The 24,050-nt window shown below is 54.1% G+C and overlaps 1 protein-coding gene across 2 annotated transcripts in view; it reads right to left on the bottom strand.

Moving 5' to 3' along the window:
* Nucleotides 1-2,137: 2,137 nt before the first annotated feature.
* The window catches only part of JPH2 (junctophilin 2), a 65,062-nt gene continuing 43,149 nt past the window's right edge, over nucleotides 2,138-24,050 (bottom strand). The window contains exons 3-6 of one of the 2 annotated variants that reach the window (XM_082744677.1): nucleotides 8,269-8,387; nucleotides 5,458-6,182; nucleotides 4,559-4,653; nucleotides 2,138-2,704 (exon numbers count right to left, since the gene is read on the bottom strand). In XM_082744677.1, coding sequence (XP_082600803.1) covers nucleotides 4,573-4,653; nucleotides 5,458-6,182; nucleotides 8,269-8,387 — 925 coding nt within the window. In that variant the 3' untranslated portion in view covers nucleotides 2,138-2,704; nucleotides 4,559-4,572. Of the gene's footprint in view, nucleotides 3,201-4,558; nucleotides 4,654-5,457; nucleotides 6,183-8,268; nucleotides 8,388-24,050 lie in introns of both variants that reach the window. The other variant, XM_082744676.1, reaches the window with a different exon arrangement.

The raw sequence follows: 24,050 nt of genomic DNA on the forward strand, positions 1-24,050 counted from the left end.
TGCCTCCTTAAAGGATCCTGGGCTCTTTTCCCAGCAAACTGAAGTTCCTTCTGCCAGATACCCCAACAGAGAGACCTCTGCTTGCTCCCTGAGTACCTTTCCCACTGCCTTGGAAGCTTCCTGCCAAGACCCCAAGGTAGTGGTCAGTGGTCATAGGCCCTGGCAATGCCCATGGGATGGTTTCAAGTTCCTCTATGGCACAAGACACCTTAAATGCAACCTGGACATGGCAGAGCAGGGGCCAAATTTCCTAGAGTGGCCACTGGCCAAGACCGGGACAGTCTTGTGGCAGCTGAGCCACCAGGGGGCGCCCGACTCTGACCAACCCTCCCTGGCTCCTACAGGGCTTGGAGATGACATCTCTTTTTTTCTTTAATTTCCCCTTCCTTCCCATCCTCCAAATAATCCTTCTTTTCAAACTGTCCAAGGTGATTCTAATGCAGCCATCCTCTGCCCTCACCCCTCATTCCCATATCTCACACACACACACACGTCTACAGACCCTCCTTCCCTCAGTGGGTTTTGTTAGAACCCTGCAGATTTAAGCAGCTCCCTCCATCTCCTCTTTCCTATCCTCAGCACCTCTCCAGGGGTCCTCCAAGCCCATCCTTCTTCCTGGGATTTCTGGATCATTCCAGGGTTTTGAATACCCTTTTACCACCCATAATCCCCCTCATCTGGTTCTCGTGGCACTACCTGTGAAGAAAGCCACGGGCAAGGATTCTGTTCTCCTTGGCAGAACAGGAAACTGAGGCACAGGGGAGAATGACTGGTACACAGCGAGCCCGTGGTGGCACCAGGGAGAGAAGGGGAGTCCTGGTCCCCCACTCACTCTGGGAGCTGCCAGGGGAGGGGCGAGGTGGAGGAGCGAGGGACCCTGTCCCATGGGGCAGCGGCTGTGGGAGGATCTTCACGGCAAGTGCTTCCTCACAAATGAGTTGGGATAAACTGCTTTCCTGCCGCTGCTGTGTGACCTCCGGCAATCTCTCCTCTCTGGGCCTCTGTAGAGAAGGAAGGTGGCCTCTAGGCCCCCCCTGAGATGCTCTGTGACCATCTAGCTGGGACCTGGGTCATCTCCATGCCTTTGGGGCTTCTGGGGTCCTCAACCAAAGAGCAAGAGGTACTGGGTTGTTCGGCAGCCATGATCCAAGTCTCCACATCTCCACTGTTCCTCAGCTGGGCTTTACCCCAGGAGCAGCAACGTTTCGTGGAATCCCCACCACGGTCTCAGGAGGGAGGAGGTACTGTTACACCCCCTGTTTAGAGATGGGGAAACTGAGGGTCCGAGGAAAGGTAAGTGGCTGAGCAGGACAGGAGGCCAGGAAGACCCAGCCTCAAAGGGTGGGCTCTTTCTTCTACCATATGCTGCTCAGGGAAGGTTCTGGAAGTCTGCTTCAGAAATTCACAGTTTGCCTTAGAAAGTCTTTGATCTGCCCCAGGTGACCTAAAGCCCTTCAGCTGCCCTGCAGGAGGTATTACGGGAACTTTAAGAAAAAGACAGGGCCCCAGCCTCTCCTGCGCCCTTCAGCGGGCCCCTCAGGCCGGGCCCACAGGCAGACACCGCAGCCTGTACGGGCCCAGGAGCAGATGCAGGTTTATTGCTGTACAGACCATAGCGTCCGACAGCCTCACCCCAAGCACCAGCTCTAACCCTAGGCCCGGCAGCTCTGGTACCCAGAGGCTTATCTCCAGCACTGGGCCAGCCCCAAATCTGGACAATGTCCTCAGAGCTGAGGCCTGGGGCCCACCAGCCCTAAGCAGTGCCCCCAGGCCAGCCGGGTCATTCCCGTGGAGCTCAGAGAAGCCCGAACGTGGGTGCGGAGCCGCGGGCTGCCTGAGGATGGGGACCCCGCAGCCCAGGATTCCAGCCCCGCCCTGGGGGGAAAGGCGAGGCCAACCTCATCAGAAACAGACTCGAGGTTGGGGAGCTGCCCTGGGGAGGCTGGACACCAAAGCCCCAAGGTGCCCAGAAACAAGCAGGAGAGAGCATCCCCGCGGCTCTGCTTGGATGCCATTGTCCCCACCTTCCCTGGGTGTGGAGGGGCCCAGACGCCCCTTCCCTCCGTCCTCCCTGGTGCAGGGGTCCGCGAGCCCTCAGCCTCTACCCAGCCGCAGGCACAAGGGACCAGAGACCCAGTGTGGTACAAAACTTCTGTAATGAGCTACATGCAAATACCATCTTCTGCCAAGCAAGCCAGGGGGCTCAGTAGTCAACGGACAACCCCCATCGGGGACCCCAGACTCGATCTTCTCTCCCTGGGAAACGATTGTTGCCAAACAGCCTGTCTTGGGCACCGGCCTGAGAGTGAGCCCCAGGGCAAGCTGCCCCGGCTTCGGACGGCTTCCGTGCTCATTCTCCCTGGAGGCTGCGGTGGGCCCTCGTGAGGGAAACCGACAAACCAATCCACGGCCATCCCGCTAGCGTTCTCCTGGTGGCCCCGGGGCTCCTGTGGGTGGCTCTTTAGTGCTCTGGGCACACTGTAAGCCCCAAGCGATGCAGCCTCGGGCTCAGGCCCTCTCAAAGACTGGGGCCATCCCAACAGCCCCTGAGCCCGGCTTCCAGCCCAGGCTCCAGTGCCTCGTGTCCCCCCCCTCTTCTCTTGGTCCAGAGGGACACCGACTGGACTGGTGGGAGGAGACAGGAGCACTGGGTCCCGGCACCCAAACTGAGCATGTCCATTTCCTCCGTTGTCGTCCTGAACATCTGTAAGCAAGGGACAGAGTGTGTGCTGCGTGGAGCCCACTCAAGGCAAGGGCCTCTGCGCCGTCGGGGGCTGGGTCCCCGGCTCGCCCGCCCCAGGGATCTGACATTCCCTCGGCAGCCAGGCGGTTAAAAGAAAGGGGGCAGGGGTGGAAGGAAAGGGGCTGGGAGTTAGTATCACTATCCTGGTTTAGTGACCTCTCCCAAAACACACAAAAGCTCAGGGAAGGGGGACCCCAGCGGCAAGGTGAGAACACGGGGGAGGATGAGGGGGGGCAGGCGCGCTCAAGAGACCAGGGCTCTTCCTTCGAGGCCGGGCACAGGGCTCCCGAGGATCCCCAGCACATTCCGTTCCTCTGGGCACTTCTGTCACCCAGCGCCAGGGCCAGGGGCGGCCTCCTTAAACAGATGTGGTGTGGAGGCGAGCTGGACCTCAGTGGCACCGGCCTGGTAGCGCAGAAAGGTGGGTCCCTCCCATCCTCGGCAGAAACTCCTGGCTCTGCAGAGAGACAGCGAGAGGCTCAGGAGAGAGAGGGAGGGAGGGAGGGAGGAAGGAAGAGGCTGGGCCAGGTCCGAGGTGGGGTTCAAGCCCCGGGGTGTTCTCTGGGGCCAGGACCCACCTCTCCCAGCCCCCAGGGCAGCCCGACTCAACAGAATCAGAGTCAAGTCCCTGAGGCTCCCTGAGGCCTCTCCCAGCCTTGCTGTCCCCGAGCCTGGTACGCTCTCCTGACCCTCCCCCTCCTGCTGTCATCTGGTTGGCCCTTCCACCCATCGGGCCATGAGGCGTCAGTCCTTGCAGCCAGCAGAGCCCAGATCCCACGGGCCCCAGCAGAGCCCAGCGCTCAGCCCCAGGGCACCACCTACCAGGCTAATACTGTCCCTGGCTAGTCACTGGGTGACTGGACAGGGAGTCCTTCTCCTCTCCTGGGACTGAGTGGGAACCTCCAGCCCACACTAAAGTAGGACTCAGAAAGGGGGTGGGGTAGGGTCTTGGGTTGGGGTCAGGGCAAGAGGCAGAAACTCTGTTAGCATCACCAGGCGCAGGATTTGTGGTGTGAAGGCTGGTCCTGGCAGGGAAAAGATTTTCTTTCTCGTGGATACTTCACCCTGAGACCCATGAGAGCCACTTTCCTTCAGCCCAGGCCAGCCCAGCCCAGCTCCTTTTCACCGGGCCCTACCAAGCCCTCCCAGTTCCAGCACGGGGCAACCACCGACCGACAGCAGGGTTTCTGGAAGGGAGGGCTGGGAGAGGACTGGAGGGCGAGGGGCAGACGGATTACGGACTGAAGTGGGCAAGAGAGAAAGGGAGGGCAGAGAGGAGGGGGCCTGCCCATGTCCGGCAAGCTCCGGTGAGACCGTGGCAGTCTGGGGAGAGGCTGTTCGGCCTCACGTCTGGATGTCTGACTTCTGTATAACGAGCTGTAAGTTACGGGTTCACTCTCATCTTCACCCCATTTCTAGGGCAGAAGAGGGTCCCTGCTGTGTCCCTAGATCCCAGCAGAGCAGCAGCTCAGTAAATGGTGGTCAGAAGAAGGAATAAATGATGAACGAGTGAGTGAGGGAAGCCCCAGGGCTCACCTGACAGGCGGCAGGTGCTCTGCACATGCTGCGCAAATGAGGCCCGTGTGTGTGTGTGTGTGTGTGTGTGTGTGTGTGTGTGTGTTCAGGAAGGCATCATCTACCAAATCCACAAATCCGATGTCCCTCCCTCTGCTGGGGGCAGGGCCTCAATTAGCTGCAGGACCGACGCGCAGGGGGCAACATCCTTCCCCCAGCACCCTGGTGCCCACAGCTCTCCACAGACTCCTGGGCGGCGGGCAGGGGGGAGGGTGGGGGGTGGAGGGGGAGGGGACGCACCTGGTAGACAAGGGTCAGGTCAGGAGGTGAACGAAGAGGATGGCCAGACCGATGTTCAGCAGGATCACCATGCAGATAAGGACAGTGTTGGGGACCTGCGAGCAGTGGAGAGAAGCTGAGTTCCCGCGGCCTCAGAAACATCCCCCACCCAAGACCCAACAAGGCTAGATAGAGGAGCAGAAAATTCTGAAAGAACCCTCCTGAGAACACCCCTCGTTCTGCTCACTGCTGTGTCCAGCACCTGGACAGCAGACCATCAGAGCTGGAAGGATTCTGGGAAATGAGTAACCAAACCATACAGGGTCCAGAGAAGGACAAGGATGTGTCCCAAAGCACAGTGGGCAGTGCTGGGCCTGGAAGCCAGAACATCCTTCCTTTGTGCTAATTCCCCCCCTGGATGGCATCCATCAGTCCACATAACTTTGCCTCACCCGTGGCCCCTGTGTTTCTGGCTCCCAGCCCCCTCCAATAAACCCTACTGGGTCCTTCCTCCACTGCCAGGAAGCCCTCCCTGCTACACCTTGCTGAAGATGCTGCTGGTGCTCCGCTCAGATCGCCCTAGTTCCCCAGGTGCGCTCACTCCTCCCTAGCTGCTTCGGGCTCCCCCGCACCCTCTTCTCCAAAGCACTGCCCGCTGGCCTGAGCGCAGGCACAAAGGCCCGCCCCCTGTCCCAAGGTCGGGGGGGGGGGGGGGGGGACGGACTCGGCAGGGATTCATGCTACCAGGTCCTGATGAGGCTATACTTGACGAAGCCCACATCCCTGCTGCGGTTTTCCCCTGTCCCATCCTGTGTCACGACCCTCCCCACCCCCAAATCCTCCCGCACTGGAATCCCACGTGGAGCCCAAGCACCCCTGGGGACCGGAGCTGGGACACGCCCTTCTGCCCCCAGCCTCACCTCCTCCACCTCCACTTCGGCCTCGGCTGCCGGCGCCGCCTCCTTCCGAGCCTTCTTCTTGGCCCCCGCCTTGGTCAGCCCTCGGGCCTCCGTCTTGCGGGCCTTCGCCTTGGGCTCGGCTCTGGGGACAATGGGCTTGGGCTCCAGCTTGGCCGGGGACTGGGGCGGGGACTCGGGCGCGAGCTCGGGGGCCCGCGGCGGGGCGGCGGCCGGCGACGGCGGCGCGGAGTCGGGCCCGGAGGCCTCGGGCTCGGGCTCCGGCTCGTCCTCGAAGGGCGGCGGCGCGGGCGGCCCGGTGCGCACGGCGTAGCTATGGTAGCCCCGGTACAGCGCCACCTCGGGCTCCTGCGACGGCGCGGGCGGCGGCTGCAGCGCCTCGATGGCCATGTGCTCAGTGGGCGGCCGCGCGGGGCTGCGGCGACCCGCGCCCTCGGACGGCGTGAGCGGCCGGCTGCCCTGGGCGCCCGGCTCCCCGTTCCAGGCGCCCGGGCTCGCCAGGCGGTCCTTGGTCGCCGCCGGGCGGGGCCGCTTGGGCTGCGGCGGCGTCCCGGCAGGCGACGGGGGCCCGCCCTCGGGCCCGAGGGGCTCGTGCTCGTGCAGCTGCGGGCTCTCGCGGGAGCGCGGCGGGGGCCCCGCGGCCCCTGGGCCCCGCTCCGGGGGCTCGAGCAGGCTCTCCGAGTTCTCCAGGATCTCCTGCAGCAGCCGGCGCTTCTGATACTCGGGTCCTGCGGGGGGGAGGGGACACCCAGCGAGGCTGCCCTTGAACCCGGGTCCCACCGCCTGCCCTGGGCGAGCGCTTCAACCTCGCCCAGCCTGCTTCAGTGACTCGGCCGGCACCTCGTCTAGCGTGGGCCCCCCACACTATCAAGCGGGGGCTCGTTGCGGCGGCCTTTTAACAACCCTAAGAGGTCCGTGCAATTATTGGCCTCGTGCTCACAGGGGACGAAAGGGAGGCTCAGAGACTTGACGTCACTTGCCCAAAGTCACCCAGCTCAGAGCCAGGACCAGCACCCAGACCGACTGGCTCCAGAGTTTATGCTCTTCACCGCGACACTGGTTTCCTTCCATTCCCTTACCTGAAAAATGGCCTAATCGTACCAATTTCATAAATACTAATGGAAGGACTAGTGGGGGAAAATGCATGAAAAATGCGGAGCTCGGGGTCCAGCTGTTGCTACCACCACCCAGAGCGGAGGCAGCGCCGGGAGGCGTCGCTCTTCCTGGGGCCAGCAGGGGGAGCGCCTTGCCAGGAGGCAACTTAGCCTGCCTGATACACATCTGCGCTCCACGGTCCGGCACCTGGTCCCCTGTGGTGTCCCTGCTACAGCCAGAATAACGTTTAGATACAAGTCTGATCGTGCCACTCACAATGAAACCTCCTATGCGGAGAACAGCAGCCTCCCAGCCCCCGGGCTCCCACTACTCTACCCAGGAGCCAAGTCTCCATCCCCACCGGTTCCTGCCTGTTCCATTCTCCAGCCTCTGAGCCTGCAGCTCTGCTCCAAGTCTCTGTGCCTTCGCACCTGCACCTTCCTCCGGGTCGGGGCCGCCCACACAGCCCTGCGAGGCCCCCCCACCTCCCCCGCGATTCTCAGTGGATGGTCCCAAACCAGCAGCTTCCGCACTGCCTGATCCTTGTCAGGAACGCACGCACATTCAGGGGGGCTGTGTGGCTCAATCCGTTAATCCCCCAACTCAGTATGATCTTGGGGTCCTGGGGTTGAGCCCGGACTCAGGCTCTGTATTTGGTACAGTCTGCTTGTCTCTCTCCCTCTGCTCTCTGCCCTCCATCTCCCAAATAAATAATAAATAAAATACTTTTTTTTAAAAAAAGGAAAAGAAAAGCACATTCACGGATCTACAGAATCACGGATCCCCAGATCTACAGAATCAAAAACTTGGAGTGGGACCAGCGTGCTGTGTCATGTTTGAGACCCACTGACCTAGGGGACCCTCGTTCAGCCTTCAAGATTCAGCTCAAACAGCCTTTCCTGAGGGCAGCCTTCTCTAGGGTTTCCCTGCCTGACTGGTGAAGTGCCCCCCTGAGCTTCCAAAGCCGCTGTTCCAGCCACACAGAACTTAGGCTGTGCAGAATGTAGTTGTAACAGTGAGACAGAACCAACAGTTCCCAAGAGCTTGCTATACGCGGGGCTCTGTGCTCCCCGACATGATTTGACCCACCCAACCCCCAAGAAGGTAAATATTATGCTTACTCCCATTTTATAGATCAGAAAACTGAGGTTTACAGAAGTGAAAGGACTTAACAAGGTCACTGAGCTGGCTGGCAGGGGAGTCAGGACAGGGATAGACTCCCTGATCCTCACTCCCCGATTCTGCCATGATTCTCGGCTCCTCTAGATTCTGGATCCCGGAATCCCGGGTTTGTACCGCAGAGCCCAGCACGGTGCCTGACACACGGGCAGCACTCAGGGACCGGCGGACTGAAAGTGATGAGCTGCAAGGCTTTTTGCCTCCTCATCCAGAGCCCTCTCCCTTTGCTAAGCTTTATCAGCTCAGCTGTCAGCTGTTTCTGCAGCATGGAGAGGAGACAGCCTGGGATAGGTCCAGTCCACAACCAGGAGCCTCTGATTCCGCACCCCCCGCCCCATCGCAGCACAGGTCTCCTTGTGTCACCGCATCCCGTGCCATACCTGTCCTCCCTCCCTGGTTGCTTGACCTCACAGACATTTGTGAACACACTTGGGCATCTCAGCTTTCCAGCAAGCAAGCAAACAAACAAACAAACAAAATGTCCAGCCCCGGGACCTCCCCTTACTCTGTGCTGCCCATCCCGGCCCTGGCTGGCCCTACCTGGCTGGTAGAAATCCGGAGCCAGCTCCCTGGCCACAGTGCGGGCAATGCTGGACTCCTGGTTGGCAGCAAGGGCGGCCTGTTCCGCTGCCTCAGCTTTGGCCTTGGCGTGGCTTGTCCTAAGGAGACAACATGGTAGAGGTTCAGGATCCCTCCAGAAAACCAGACCTCTGCCCACCAAAGACATGCCGGACACAGCATTCGTTCACTCGGGCTGCCAGTGAGTATGTATTGAACCCCGGGGGGCCAGACTGCTGTGCGCTCCGTAGACCATGCCTTCTTCCTTCTGGGCACACAGACAGCCCACGTTCCCCTTGCAATCAGTGCAGTCAGGTGACTGAGTCCTGGCCGGCGCACAGTGGGAAGACACGATGCATGCGGTTTCTAGTCCTGGACCATGAAAATCTCATGTGCCATGCTCTACATCCTCTCCTTCCCCTCTCTTGTTGCTTGAATGGAAGGAAGGCCAACACCCCTGAATGGGGACCTTAACCTCTTCTGTGTCACAGATCTTTGGCATCTGGTGACACTCATGGGCCCCTTCTCAGAATGATGTTTTAAAATGCATAAAATACACAGGATTACAAAGGGATGTCATTATACCGACATGCTATTACCAAAATATTAGAGGAACAAATCTGTAATAGAATGCATTTTCTTCTTCATGAACACACTGAACAAAATATCTAGCAAGGGAACTAACCACAATAATTTTGAAGTACAGATTAGCAGAAAGGATATTTCAAAGATACCCACAATAGGGGTGCCTAGCTGGCTCAGTCGGGAGAGCGTACATGAGGCTCTTGATCTTGGGATCGTTGAGTTCGAGTCCCATGTTGGGTGTGGAAATTACTTTAAAAAATAAAATCTTGGGGCACCTGGGTGGCTCAGTGGGTTAAAGCCTCTGCCTTCGGCTCAGGTCATGATCCCAGGGTCCTGGGATCGAGCCCCGCATTGGGCTCTCTGCTCAGCAGGGAGCCTGCTTCCTCCTCTCTCTCTGCCTACTTGATCTCTGTCAAATAAATAAAATAAAAATCTTTTAAAAAATAAAATAAAATAAAATCTTCCTAAAAAATGATATCCGCAACAAAAATAATGTGACATAAAAGCATGTAATTTCCACGGTGGCAAAGTCACAGATGTCCCGACTACTACTGTGGTGTATTGCCTATCTCCATAATTGAAGCAAATGCTACATTTCAGTAAGAGGTTAGTAAAAATAAGATGGTTTTTCCATCTTTTGTGGACACTGAGTGCCCTGCCCAGATCACTTCCCTGGCACGTGCACCTACCCCCAGCTCCTGACCAGGCTGCTAATGGCTCACCAAGGTCCCAGAGAACTGCAGAAGCCATGTTGTTCTAGAGACCAAACTACCCTCCCCCACCTCAACCACACAGCCCACAACTAATGATTGATGACACCCACCAGCCCCACTCTTGCCCCGGGAAGAATCAGTTCTGTGGTACAAACCAGGCTCCAGAACCCCCACCATGGGGCCAGGTAAGACCACACCCTGGTTTGGTCATTCCCCTTCTCTCCGGAGAGTGTGCCCCACAAAAAATCATCTGCTCAAGAATCCCTACCTCAGGGCACCTAGGTGGTTCAGTCGGTTAAGTATCTGCCTTCGGCTCGGGTCATGGTCCCAGGATCCTGGGATGGAGTCCTATACTGGGCTCCCTGCTCAGCGCGGAATCTGCTTCTCCCACTCCCTCTGCTGCTCACCCCCCCCCCCCGCTGTTGCTCTCTCTCACTCTCTCTCTCAAACAAATAAACAAAATATTAAAAAAAAAAAATCCCCTCCTCAGGCTCAGCTTCTAGGGAGTCTAATCTAAGACAGCATCCAAGTTCACAGACTCTGAATTCCGGCCCCCGTTAAGAAACACCACGGAAGGAACCTAGGTCCAGAAATGATTACTGCATAGGGCAGAGTTCCCACGCTGGAATGGGGAACATTCAGGCATTACACTTAAACATTCCACGTGGGTCATTTAAGCAAACCGTACGTGTCTGGGAGTTAAGCACCTGAGATTAGGGGGGGACGTGTGTTTCAGCTGTTAGTCTAGCCAGCAGCACCTGCTGAAACAGTAACAGGCGCATGGGGTTGGGCCAGGCACAGTTCTCCGGGCAGGAATTAGGCAGTTTATCTCCTGCAGTCATCATCACGCCTTAGGAAAGCTGGTGCTGTTACCATTTTCCACAATTTGCATAAAAAAAAAAACTGAGGCAGAGAGGTGATATAACTTTCCCTGGGTCTCAGGGTCCTTAACTGTAGGAGCTGGGATTTCGAACCCAGGCAAGATGACTCCAGAGCTTGTGAGCTTGAACATGACTTTGCAAATGCGCCACACCTGCCAGGAGCTGAAGACAGGGACTCCCGTGGGTAAGACAAGCCCCGTCCCTGTCCTCACCGGGAAGTAAGGGAGGAAGAAGGCCAACGAACAACAGAACATCTTTAAGAAAAGGTCATTAAATAAACGGTCCTCGGTTGCAATTGTGAGCAGTGCCATCGAGGAAGAGTCGAGAAGGCAGTGATCTCGTAGAGTAGGATGACAATACAGGTCGGTGGCAGGGTGGGGTCAGGGAAGGTTTCTGGGAGAATGGGACAGTTAAGTTGCCATGAAGACAAACGGAAGTTAGCTCCGTAATAGGAGAGGCGGGGACAGCAAGGCAGGTGGAGGAAAGAGAGCAAGGGTTTGGTGCCTTTGGGGGAAGTGAAAGGTCAGCATAGTGTCCACCCCGCAGATGACCCAGCTCCTCGGGGACTTGACCTGTATCTTTGTACCTGTCTCCAGCATGTAACATTGGGCCTGAAATAAGGGAGAGAGCTTTCACGAAGCTCCTTCCATGGGAGAGGCCCTTTGCCTGTGTTATTCCCTCCAATCCTCAGCACAGTCTGGGCAGTGGCTCTTCCTGTTCGGCCTTCACACAGGGGGAAACTGAGGCTCAGAAAGGTATCTCCTCAAGGTCGGAAAATGAGTTAACACTCAAAAGCATTTACTACATGCCACATGCCAGGAGCTTTATGGAAATTAACTCCTTTGACACCCCGCTCCCCCCGCAATAACGCTGGGCAGCAGACATCAGTACCAGCATTCCTCTCTACAGAGGAGAAAAGCAGGGCGCGGCTTTAAGGAGCTGACACAAACTTACACAGCCAGCAAGTGGCAGAGCAAGATTTCAAACCAAGGCCTTCTGGGTCTTGAGTCTGTGCCTTGAGCCACAGGCTATCCCTGCAATAATGGGCAATGAAGGAAGGACCCAGAACTGTCTGATCTCCAGGCCCTCCCCTCTACGACGCCACCTTACCACAGTAATGTTTACTGAAGGAAAGAAGACACAAACGCAGGGCGCCTGGCTGGCTCAGCCATAGAGCATTTGACTCTGGATCCCAGGGTCGTGAGTGCAAGCCCCACACTGGGTCTAGAGTTTACTTCTAAGAAAAAAAATATGTACGTGAGCTCGTGCCTGCACCCAGGTATAAGCAGAAGGGGCGGCCCAGGGCCGAGTCCAGAGCCCAGCTTTGGATTCCAACTTTGGCTCTGCCAAGACTGGTGCTAGGGTAGGTAAATGATGCATTCACCGCAGGTTCAAAAGTTAGGAGGATGCAAAAACTTAGTAAGCAAGATAAAACAATATTTTAAAGCACTATTTCTAGAAGTCAAAAATAATGCCAAAAGATCCTTAATGAACAAACTATGAATAAAATTTAAATAAAGACTGGATCAGACCCTGTGGTTTTGCATGGCCTTGGTCACGTCACCCTAGTCCCAACCCCATGGTGCCTCTAGGACTGTTGATAAGTGGCCCTGGCTCTCTGCGCCCCAGTTTCTTCATCTGTACAATGAGATCGTAATTCTCCCCTCTTGAAGAGGTGGTGAAAACTGACAAGAGGCAGCACAGGGAAGTGTTTGGGCCAGGACGGGACTGACTGGAGGTGGTGGTGTCGGTGGTGGGGGAGATGGTAGTGGAGGAGGTGATCATGATGGTCGTGATGGTAGTGGTGGAGGTGGTGGAGGTGGTGGTGGTGGTGGTGGTAGTGGAGGAGGTGATGGTGATGGAGGAGGTGATGGTGTTGGTGGTCGTGATGGTGGTGATAGTAGTGATGGTGGTGGTGATGGTAGAGGTGATGGTGGTGGTGGTGAAGATGATGGTGGTGTGGTGATGGCAATGGTGGTGGTAGTGATGGAGGTGGCGGTGGAGGAGGTGGTAGTCGAGGTGGTGATGGTGGTGGTGGAAGAGGTGATGGTGGTGTTGGTGTGTGATGGCAGAGGTGATGTGGTGATGGAGGTGGCAGTGGAGGAGGTGGTAGTCGAGGAGGTGATGGTGGTGGTGGAGGAGGTGATGGTGGTGTTGCTGGTGGTGATGGCAGAGGCGATGGTGGTGATGGAGGTGGCAGTGGAGGAGGTGGTAGTCAAGGAGGTGATGGTGGTGGTGGAGGAGGTGATGGTGGTGATGGAGGTGGCAGTGGAGGAGGTGGCGGTGAAGGAGAGGAGGAGGAGGACGATGAGGTTTATGACATCAAGACAGAGTGTGGTACGTGCCTAACCCCAGGTTCACATTTGCCTATACACACAGGCATGCGATTCAAACTCCTACACTTTCCAGAAACACTTCCCTGGAAACCTGAAACCCCAGGTCAGGCGGAGGAGGGAAAGAGCCGGGCAAACCTTCAAAGGGAGAAAATGTCCTTTTTTGGTAACACAAGCTGGATGGTGCTTGCTTGTTTCTTGGCGCCCTGGGAAGCTGTGTTGCAGGGATCTTCCTAAGGCCGGAGCGGCAGCCTGCACGCAGAGCCCCAGAAGAACTGGAGGGGTCAGCTGTGGACCTCCCGTCCAGAGTAGCCAGAACAGGGGTGGAGAAAGGGGAGGCCACACAGCCCACAGCAATGAGGGCTTCTGTGTTCAAAGGAAGCCCACCGCCCTTCCCCGTGTCCATCAGTCTGGCCGATGGAACCCCTTATCAGCCCTCCCCCAGGTCTCTGGTCTCAGGAATGACTCCCAGCCTTCAAGTCAGTCACCCCCGAGTCCTCCCGCACCCTCCTTGTCTCCCTGCTGCAGCCAAGGCCATGACTCACCAGGTCCCTTCTCCTACTCCTGCTACATCGGCAGCTTCTCCCTCCTTCCGTCACTGCTCCTCGAAGCCCCGACACACTCCCTACAACTGATCACAGTGGCACCGGGGCTGGCTTAATCCAATTGTCCAGCGGCCTCTACTCTTGCTTAAAATCTTTGCAAGGCTTCCTACCATGTTCACAATAAAACCCAGGGCACTTTCCACAGCCTTCCAGGCTCTCCGGAGCCTCTCAGAGTGTCCTGGGTATATCACCAGCGACCTTCAGGGCGCAGCCTGGGGCAGCTCAAGGTGGGTGGAGGGAGCACTGTTGCCCACAGGCTCCTGTAGGCTGGGGCCGCTCACAGTGCGGCGCATCACCCTCCTGGCCCCTTCCTCACCTGGGAGCTTGTCAGAATGCTGGTTCTCAGGCTCCACCCCAGACCTGAGTCAGAGCCTCAGGGGGAGGAGCCCAGGAATCTGTGTGTTACACCCCTGCAGGGCAGCTCCCAGCCTGCTCAACCCAAAGAGCTTCGAGTGTTTCTCCTCTGAGTCTTGTTAGGGAAATGCCGGACCCATTTCTTCTCCTCTGACCACTCCCTGGGTCTGGGCTGAGGCCCGGGCGGGGGTGGGGGGGAAGGGTCTCCGGGGATGGCTCTGACCTGTGGGAAAGTAATGCAGCAGAAACTAGGGCAATGGGAGGGGCATAGAGCAGTCCCTCTTCTTGATTTCACTTGTCAGCAGGGTTAAAAATAAGGCTGGTGGTTCTGGGATAGGGGCAGGGCAATAACCCGACAGAGCCACTTCTGAGATCGTCCCCCTACCCCAGCCTCTTTCCCCCACCCCCAGGCCCCTAACTGCTGCTTCCAGTCTGCCACTTCGGCATATAAGCTCATTCATTTCATATAACTCTGTGGAGTGCCTACTGTGTGCGAGGCACTGTTCTGAGTACTGTGGATATCACAGCAAACCAAGCAACCCAAACCCCCTCGCAGAGCTCATGTTCTAGTGCAAGGGGTTGGCACACTGCAGCCAACAGGCCCCCCACCAGAGCCCACCGCCGGTGGCCATACTGTCAGTGAGTTAAGACTGATTTATACACTTTTGAATGGTTGAACTTGGAAAAAAAAAAAAAAAACAAGAGTAATATTTTCTGATACATGAAAATTACATGGAATTCACAGTTGAGTGTCCATATAAATAAAGTTTTTTTTTTTTTAAAGATTTTATTTATTCATTTGACAGAGAGAAAGATCACAAGTAGGCGGAGAGGCAGGCAGAGAGAGAGAGAGAGAAGCAGGCTCCCGCTGAGCAAAGAGCCCGATGTGGGGCTCGATCCCAGGACCCTGAGACCATGACCTGAGCCGAAGGCAGCAGTTTAATCCACTGAGCCACCCAGGCGCCCTCCATATAAATAAAGTTTTATTGGAACACAGCCACACCCACTTGTGGACACACTGTCTACAGTGAAGTAGTTGCCACATAGACTGTGACTGGCAAGGCCAAAGATGTTTGCCATCTGGTCTTTTACAAAAACAGTTCGCTGATGCCTGCTTTAATATATTCACTCAGTAACTGTCTCTTCTACTACTACTAACAATATTAATTTGTTATTTGTTGAGGTTTTTTGTGCCCAGCTCTGTGTCACCTTAACACAAATGACCTCAGAGAGGTGGAGTTCTTCTTTCAAGGTCACACAGCTAGAAAAGTGCATCGGTCCAAGCTCTTACCCATTATACCAAGGTCTCACCCTCTTCCCACTGACTCTGGGCTAAGTCCTCTATGGGCTGGGACCAGGGATGGGGATGAATGGGACCTGAGGAACTTATAGCCTAAGGCAGCCCTGCCAAGTCCACCACACAACACCCCTGAAAACCAGTGACTGAACGGGGGCACAGAGCACAGTCTCTAAACCGCTAGGTAGCTGGGATGTGGGGGCCTACCTCTGCCCCTACTCTGTTCGGCAAGTCTGAGCTCCCTGAACCCCAACCTCCTCATCTGTAAAATGGGGCTAATAACAGCAGCAACCGGAGCAATGGTGTAACGAATGACCAGTCATCTGGCCCCTGGAGCAGTGGTCAGGACACAGGAAGTCCACAAGGTGCTTGTTAATAAAATAAATAAGCATGTTTTTTTGGAGAGGACTAAAAATCCCAAATGGACCACATGCCACTGATTTGTTAAATAAAGATTAAAATGATTTTTTTTTCATTTGGCAGATAACGGGAGTCCCCAGCTTAAACCTCTGCCAGCCTCTCTGGAGGTCGCAGAGGAGGCCGACAGGGACAGTGCTGCCCAGTGTCTTCCTGAGGTGGGGAATGCTTCGGATGCCGCTGCCCCGCCCTCTCCCAAAATAGCCCCTCGCCCACAGCTCTGGCCGGCCGTGGCCATTTCCTCCAGAACAATCATGGTCAGAGTCATCACGAGCAGGAACCATAGCTGGGGACACAGACACCCACCTGGATAGCTCGCTGGAAGAAAGCCCCCTGACTACCAAGGACATAGGCAAGGGTACAGTCAGGGAGTCCTGCCTGATGGGGGAACTTCTTCTCGACCCCAACCCACCCCCAGGACTTCATTTGGCAAATGGGGCTTAAGTCCCTGCCGGGAAGTACAAATAAGAGACGCATCACATTCAAGGTATCTGCCCTTGACTCACTGGTCTCAGTCTCCTCAACTGGGAAATGGGGATGCTAATATTTCATTATGCTCCTGAGAGTCTGAAATGAGCTTTTAACAAACACTGGCTTTCATTATCATGGTTTTTGTTACTATTGTAACAACGCTTACCAGCCATTCCCTTCGGAATTCTATGGACCGCCCACAAGCTGGGATATAAATATGTGTTCTGGACCCTGTTTCAAGGTCCACCCATGTTATCGCACGAGCCCAAAGCAGGCTGAGCTCACCTGTTCTAGCGTTTGCGTTGTTTTCACCGCTTGGTTGCCATGGGCACTTGTGCACAACTTTTTTTGTGTGGTTCTATGTTTTCATTTCTCTTGGGTGCACAATTAGGAGTAGAATTTCTGGGTCGTATGATAACTCCGTGTTCCGGGTGAGGAACGGCCGGGATCCTACCACAGTGCCTGCACCATTTGACATCCTCCCCCTAACATCTGAGGGCTCCCGTTTCCCCACATCTCTGCTAACACTTGCTAGATCCAGCTTCTCATTTTTATCCATATGGTGGTTTGTGAGGCGCCATCCCAGCATGGTTTTGTTTGCATTTCCGGGATGGCTAAGGATGCTGAGCTTCAGTTCGTGGGCTTCATGGCCACTGGTATATCTCTCGAGGGGAAATGTCTATTTGGATCCTTTGCCTTTTTTAAACTGCGTTTTTGTCTTTTTTATTATTGAGTTGCAAAAGTTCTTTATATATTCTAGATATAAGTCGTTCATCAGATATATTATTGCCAATCACGTATTGCAAGAGTTTTTCTATCTTGTGGGTTGTCTTCTCACTTTCTCGATGGTGCCCTTTGAAGTATAATGGTCTTTAATGATGTCCAGAGTATCTTTTTTTTTTTTCTTTTGTTGCCTATGCTTTTGGTGTCAGATCCAAGAAGATTTTGCCTGACCTACGGTCACAAAGGTTTACTCTTGTATTTTCCTCTAAGAGCTTTCTAGTTTTAGTACCGGCATGGAGATCTGTAAGTGTTGTTTCTAATAAGAAAAGAATGAGAACTGGGGGCACCTGGGTGGCTCAGTGGGTTAAGCCGCTGCCTTCGGCTCAGGTCATGATCTCAGGGTCCTGGGATTGAGCCCCGCATCGGGCTCTCTGCTCAGCGGGGAGCCTGCTTCCCTCTCTCTCTCTCTGCCTTCTTGTGATCTCTGTCTGTCAAATAAATAAATAAAATCTTTAAAAAAAAAAAAAAGAAAAGAATGAGAACTAACCTAAGGGTTCATGCTGCCCTGTGAGGTCGGCTCTACTGCCGTTGTACAAATGAGAAGATTGAGCCACGTGCCCATTACTTAAGTCACGTGCCCATTACTATTATAACGAACGCGGAGCCAGACACGGAAGGAAGGAGACTCTGGCAAGAGGAGAGGAGACGGAAGGTCCTGGGATGAGAACAGAGACTACAGGGCAGCCGTAAAGGCCACCTGGTGGGTCGCAAGTTCATAATCTGTCTTTGGTTATTTTATAGTATACGTTATAAAATACAGAGTATAAAATGATATGGCTTCATTGTAGAAAAGTCTTGAGAATAGGCAGGTTTTGTCTTTTAAAAAGGAAAAAAAAATGCTACTAATGTTTTGGTATTTTGAGGTGGTAAGGAGCACCGCTGTGTGACCGCGGGTGACTAAACGAGTTCTCTGTGCTTTGATTTTTCCCTCTGTAAAATGGCGGCAGGAATAGTCCCGCCCTCACGGGGCTACTGGGATGACAGTGAACTGCTGTAGTAAAGCATCTGGAACTGGACGTGGCAGATAGTTGGCTCTATGCAGGAGCTTGAAAAATTCCGATAAGGTGGTTTTGTTCTAGTTGGGGGGGGGGGGTCGGTACCACCTCCTCAGGCCCTAGAGAACCTCCCCACCTTGGAAACCCAGCCTGAAATCCCCAGGCCATGGACATGACCTCTCCCAGATCCCTTTTTATAGTGACCTTTCTCCCCTTCTTAAAGAGCCTCCAGTTCTGCTGGCAAGTCTCCTCTACCTGTGAGCAGGTGTACGCCGCTGCCCCCCGCCCCGGCCCTGGCCAAAAAGGCATAGGCAAAGTAGTAAGAATTGCAGTTTACTGAGTGCTAACTATGTGCCAGACACTTGACCTATGTGTTTGGCTGAGAAATGGCCCCAAAGATATCCCCTTCCTATTCCCTGGAACCTGTGAACATGACCTTATATGGCCAAAGCAGTTTTGCAGATGCGATTAAGGATCTTGAGATGTGGGGATTGCGCTGGATTGTGTGATCACACGTGTCCTTATAAGAGGAAGCAGAGGGAGATGGGATGGCAGGCGAGGAGAAGGCGAGGTGTTGACAGAAGAGACTGGCCGTCGAGGGTGTGATGTGAAAACAGAGGAGGGCCGGGGGCGGCCACTAGAGACTGACAAGTCAGGGAATGGGATTCACCCCTGGAGCCTCCAGGAGGAAAGAACCAGCCCGCTGACCTTGGCTGTGGTGTGGTGAGACTGATCACAGACTTCCGACCTCCACATACTAGAATAAATCCGTGCTGTCTTCGGGCCCCACGCTGGTGGAGGTTTGCTATGGCAGCAACCAGAAACTAAAACAACTTGTGTGCTCCCTTGTCATCCTCAAGACAACTCACTTTATGGGGGAAGAAACGCAGGCTCAGGAAATCATCTGCCCGAGGCTCATCGCTGGTGGCTGCTAGAGCCAGCTGGAACGTGCCTCCAGGGCTTCCTAGCAGCAAGGCCTTTGCTGACCCACGCATGCCCTGTGCTGCCTCAGTTCAAGCCCCCCTTGCAGAAGGGCCGAGCGGCCGCCACCCAGCCTGTTCCCACAGGGACGGTGTGAAGCCCTGCCCGTCTCAGAGAGCCCAGGGCTAGTGGCTACCAGCAGTGATAACCCTACTTCCCCAAGTAGGCTAGGAACTGCCCAGCTGACTATATGTGACTGAGATCTGGCTGCGCTTCTGTGACAAGTGACACGACAGGGCAAGGGACCCCAGGCCTTGCTCCCCTTCCCCACCCCGGACTGGGTCCTGCAGTCCCACCCGGAGCCTGGCTGCCAGCTGGGTGGCCTCTCTGCGTGAGTTGGCAGAGACCTTCAGACCAGCACAGACAAGTTTCCTTTTTTAAAAGTTTATACCAGGTTTGGAAATTAAGTTTTAGAAACTGTGAAAACAGTAACATGAAAGCAACAGCACCATGACTCCACGAGCTTCCGCGTGCACAAGCCGTCTCCATCGGGGCTCTGAACACGAGAAACACTGCATGTTCAGGGACAGGACTCCAGTGGAAGCCGAAGCCACCCCAGCTGGGCCTGAGTCCCCGGGTCAGACCTTAGGCTTCGTGGACGGGGGAAAAATCGCTTGGCTTCTCTGCAGATGGATCCATCTGCTCGGAACAAGGAGGCCGATTTCCCAGCTGGCCGCTGGTGTCCGCAGCCCGGTGCCATCCCCTCCCCTGGTGCGTGCGCTGAACTTAGGCTTCAAATAAAAGAACACAGGAAAGGTGATGGCATATCATTTCCATGCTTTGCTTATCAAAGACAGCAACGTCGCTCTTGCTAGCAGCTTCTCCTGCTGGCTTTGTTGGGGAGGTCCGCACAGCAAGGATTACCCTCGTTAATTTACTGCAGCCTCCGGCCAACGGTAATGAAGAACCGAGGCCCTCAGTCCAAAGGCCCGCATGAACAGGTCTGCCGGCAGTACTGTGATTTAGAAGAAATCCAGCTGCCCTTGAACAATGCAGAGGTTAGGTGCCCATCCCCCTCATGGTCAAAAAATCCAAGTATAACTCCGGATTTCCCACAAACTTAACTGTGAACAGCTTGTGTTGATCAGAAGTCTTATTGATAACACAAATAGCAGATCAACACCTGTTCTGTAGATGCACTATATACTACATACTGGGTTCTTGTAAGAAGGTAAGCTAGAGGAAAGGAAATGTTATTAAAATTGTAAGGAAAATGGGGCGCCTGGGTGGCTCAGTGGGTTAAAGCCTCTGCTTTCGGCTCAGATCATGATCCCAGGGTCCTGGGATCGAGCCCCACATCGGGCTCTCTGCTCAGCGGGGAGCCTGCTTCCTCCTCTGTCTCTGCCTGCCTCTCTGCCTACTTGTGATCTCTGTCTGTCAAATAAATAAATAAAATCTTTAAAAAAAAAATTGTAAGGAAAAGAAAATACACTTACAGTACTGTATCTATTGAAAAGAATCCATGACTTTCAGTGGACCCATTCAGTTCAAACCCATGTTAATCAGGGGTCGGCTGTACATATTTGGTCATTCAGATGACCAAAATATACGTCTCATATATACTAGGTCTTTGTCCATGTTTCCTGTCTCACAGTTTCCAAAACGCTTGGAATTCCCAGAGTGCTAAGAGCCATGGGAGCATTTTTGGTCACAATATCTGGTCTCTTGTCCCCAGTTCCTGAAATCACTTCAGAGTCATAAAAACGAAATGCGTGTCTTGATATTCATTAACAAACCTCTTTCTAACACAACTGAGTTTTATGATAATGGGGCGACTTTGGGAAAACTTCTAAGGATGGAGGCTGGATGCCAGGGGAACCGACCAAGAAGGGAGGGTTGGAACTCTCAGTCCCACCCTGTGATTTCGGGGGAAGGAGGAGGGGCTGGAGGTTGAATCGATCACCGATGGCCGATGATTTAATCCGTCATGCTATTATGATGAAGCCTCCGTAAAAATCCAAAAGGACAGTGTTCGTAGAGCTTCCGGGCTGGTGAACAGGTGAAGATCCAGGAAAAGCATCACACTTAGAGAGGGCACAGAAGCTGTGCACCCTTCACCCTATCTTGCCCTACATAGTTCTTCCATCTGGCTGTTTCTGAGTTAGATCCTTTTAAAATCAACTAATCATTTAGTAGGAAGTAAATGACTTCTCTGAGTTCTGTGAGACACTCTAGCAAATCAACTGAACTCAGAGGAGGCTTGCTGGGACCTCCTCTCTACAGCTGGTCATCAGGAGCCCAGGCGACATCCTGGACTAGCAAATGGCATAGGGAGACCGACTTGCAGGACTGAAACCCTAACTTGTGGGATCTGATGTTATCTCCCGGGAGATAATGTCAGAATTGAGTTGACTTCAGACCTCCAGCTGGTGCTGGTGAACTCCTTGGGGCCTTGGGGGAGGGTCACAACCCCTCTCCCCCACCACATGTTGAAATTTGGGGGAGACCCCTTACTACCCCCTAGGGCTGCTCTGAGAACTCAAGGAGTTCACGTACAGAGCAGCGGCCCACACGGTGAGCACTAGAGGAGTGTTTCTGTACGTTCGCATTTATCATTTCAAATTGCTCAAAGTTTTCCTTTAGAAATTTCGCATCTACATTTTTTTCTTGCCAGTGATCTCTCTTCTGGGCATCTGGCCAACAGACGGGCTCCAAATGACACGTGTTCAGAGGCATTTATAGCAATGCGGTTTGTAATCGCAGAAGCCTGGACACAACCCCAAAGCTAGCAGCGGGGAACTGGTCTGCCCAGTTATCCTATGGCCGTCTGAAGGACCTGATGCTGCAAGTACTAAGAATGAGCGAGGCCTTTAGAACAGAGTGAATCCTGAGACGTCAAGTCAAAGAGCAAGGTATAAATTACTAGATATCATATGCAACACTTGTGTAGACAAACAAGTGCATTTGCTCCTCTGTATGTGGGCTATTTCTGGAAGGATAGGATGAAATTGGTAATACAGGCTGCCTACTGGGGTGGAAACTAGATGCCGGGGGAGGAGGTGGAAGGGGGGAGACATGCACACCCCCCTCTACGCTGGATGCCCCGTCTCCTCCCCCTGCCCCACCACGCCAGCCTGCACCCTGCTCTGTGCCCTGGGAGACTGCATCCACAGCGCCCTCGCTCTCCAGCTCCCAGCTGGGTCTGGCCCATGATGGGCGCCAGCCAAGGGCTGGAGGACGGAGCGGGCAGGGTATTGATTCCCTGTCCCTCTTCCAGAGGGCTCGCTCCTCCACAGCTTACAGTCGCTGCCTCTAGTGTAACACATTTCCTCCCTTGGCCCCTTCAGACCCAGGACACGAATTAATGGCTTCCCATCATCGCTGGCCCTGGGCAGCTCAACATCCCTTTCAGTTTGTGCCCACAGGGTACCAACTTCCAGTGAGAAGATGAATAAGTTCTGGGGACCTAATATACAGCATGGTGATTCCAGTTAGGTATACCGTATTATATACTTAAAAGGTACAAAGAAAATCGGTCTTAAATATTAACACCACAAAGAAGACCTGGTAATTACGTGACACACAGGAGGTGGTGGTAGCTAATGCAAGGGTGGTGATCATTTTGTCGTCTGTGAGTGAGTCACATCGACACGCTGTGTAGAGTGTTACATGTCAATTACAGCTCAATAAAGTTGGGGGGGGGGACCCTGTAGCTTCGTGAAACTGTCTGCAGTTGAATTCTCTGAATATATTCCTTCATGCCAAGACTCTTGACTGATTCAACGCTTTTCTATCTTTCAAATGTGCGTATACTATGCCCGTTCCAAGATAAGGTAAGTAAGTACATTTAGCATCCTAGCATCTGAGTGCTTGGACTTTTAAAGGTATGATTTAATTTATTCCTGAAAACAACCCTAAGGGCCAGTACTAGTGTGTCCACTCAACAGACACGGAAAGCTACATAGCCGGCAAGTGCTCTAGACCCCAGGTGGGCCCGGCTCCCAAGCCTGTGTCAGCCCTGCAGGATGGCTCCTAGTGGCTAGTCCTGTCTCCCCTGCCTCCCCTGCAGGGCAAGGAATGGTATAAGACCCAAGTGTCCTGAGCTGGTCCAGCTCTAGCTGATGTTCTCCGGTGCTTTCTTGGAACTGGAAGACTGATTCAGGTGTATGCAGCAGAGTGATATTAAACACGTGGAGCCACTGCTATGGTGGGAAGGGGGGGGGGCGGGAGCACTGACCATAGAGAGGCATGCCAGGTGCTTAACCGTGTAGTTGCCAGTTCCGGAGAACCCCATCTTCTGGGTGAGAGGCCAAGTGTACAGGGCAGTAACAGGAGGTGGGGAGCACATAGGGAGCTCAGGGCAACTGCTGGCTGCAAACTGGTATCAACCAGAATATTTAAAAACCTTAGCAACTGGGATGATGTTCCTGGAATGTCCAGCTGGATACTAAACCTGGAAGTAAGTTTTCCTTCTTACACACCACCTGCTTCAGAAAGCCTTCCCCAGAGACGACCCCAGTAAATGTAATCTTGACCCACGGCGGAAGCCTCCTCTGCATCTTTCCCGTGCCTGGAGGATAATGTAGAAAGGCATTATTATGCTATGCGTATGACCTCATGATCTAGCTCTTGCCAAACTTCTGGTCTTAATGCAAACCAGCCCTCCAGACAGCCAGAAATTTCCAGGTCCCCACGTGTGCTCTACTATTTCCACCTCCGGGGCTTGCGCCCAGGCTGCTTCCATTTCTGAGAACATTTGTGTCCCCTCCCCCATCCCCCGCCTCCATCCTTCTCTTTATCTGGCGAACTCCTACTCATCCTTCAGGAACCTTCCTCAGGAAAGCTTACCCTGAACGTCAGCTCTCTGCTCTTACAGTCCCCTGCACTTGGCTGCCAGGTCACTTTGTCTTCCTCCAGTTAGTCTGTGAGCCCCCCCAAAGGAGCAGAAGCTTCCCTGTTGTGTTTCCATCAAAACAGAAGCAAGCACGTAGCGGGTGCTTGGTAAGTACACATCAGTAAATGTGTGCTATGGATTACATAGTTGACTGTGAGACTCACACAGCTGCAAGGACCCTCAGAAAGTATCTCTTCCCATTTGATAACTATACGGTAAGAAGATGGAGAAACTGAGGCCTGGAGAGCCCTATGTGATGCTTTTCAATAATCAAAAATAAATCATGGTGATTGTTATCTCTGTTGCAGACATGTTAGAAGGGTCATGTACTATGTGAGAGGCTCTCGTCTACGTGCTCACACATATTACTCCACTAAACATGAACAACTGGACGTGAGAAACCTGGGGCTCTGGACATTTCCATAACTTGCTCAGGGGCACACAGCCAGCAAGGGACGGGAATCCTGACAGTCTGGCTCCAGAATCTGTGTTTCTCCAACACTCCACTCTGCTCC

This window comes from Mustela nivalis (genome assembly GCF_964662115.1).
Source record: "Mustela nivalis genome assembly, chromosome: 8".
In the NCBI taxonomy this organism is placed as follows: domain Eukaryota; kingdom Metazoa; phylum Chordata; class Mammalia; order Carnivora; family Mustelidae; genus Mustela; species Mustela nivalis.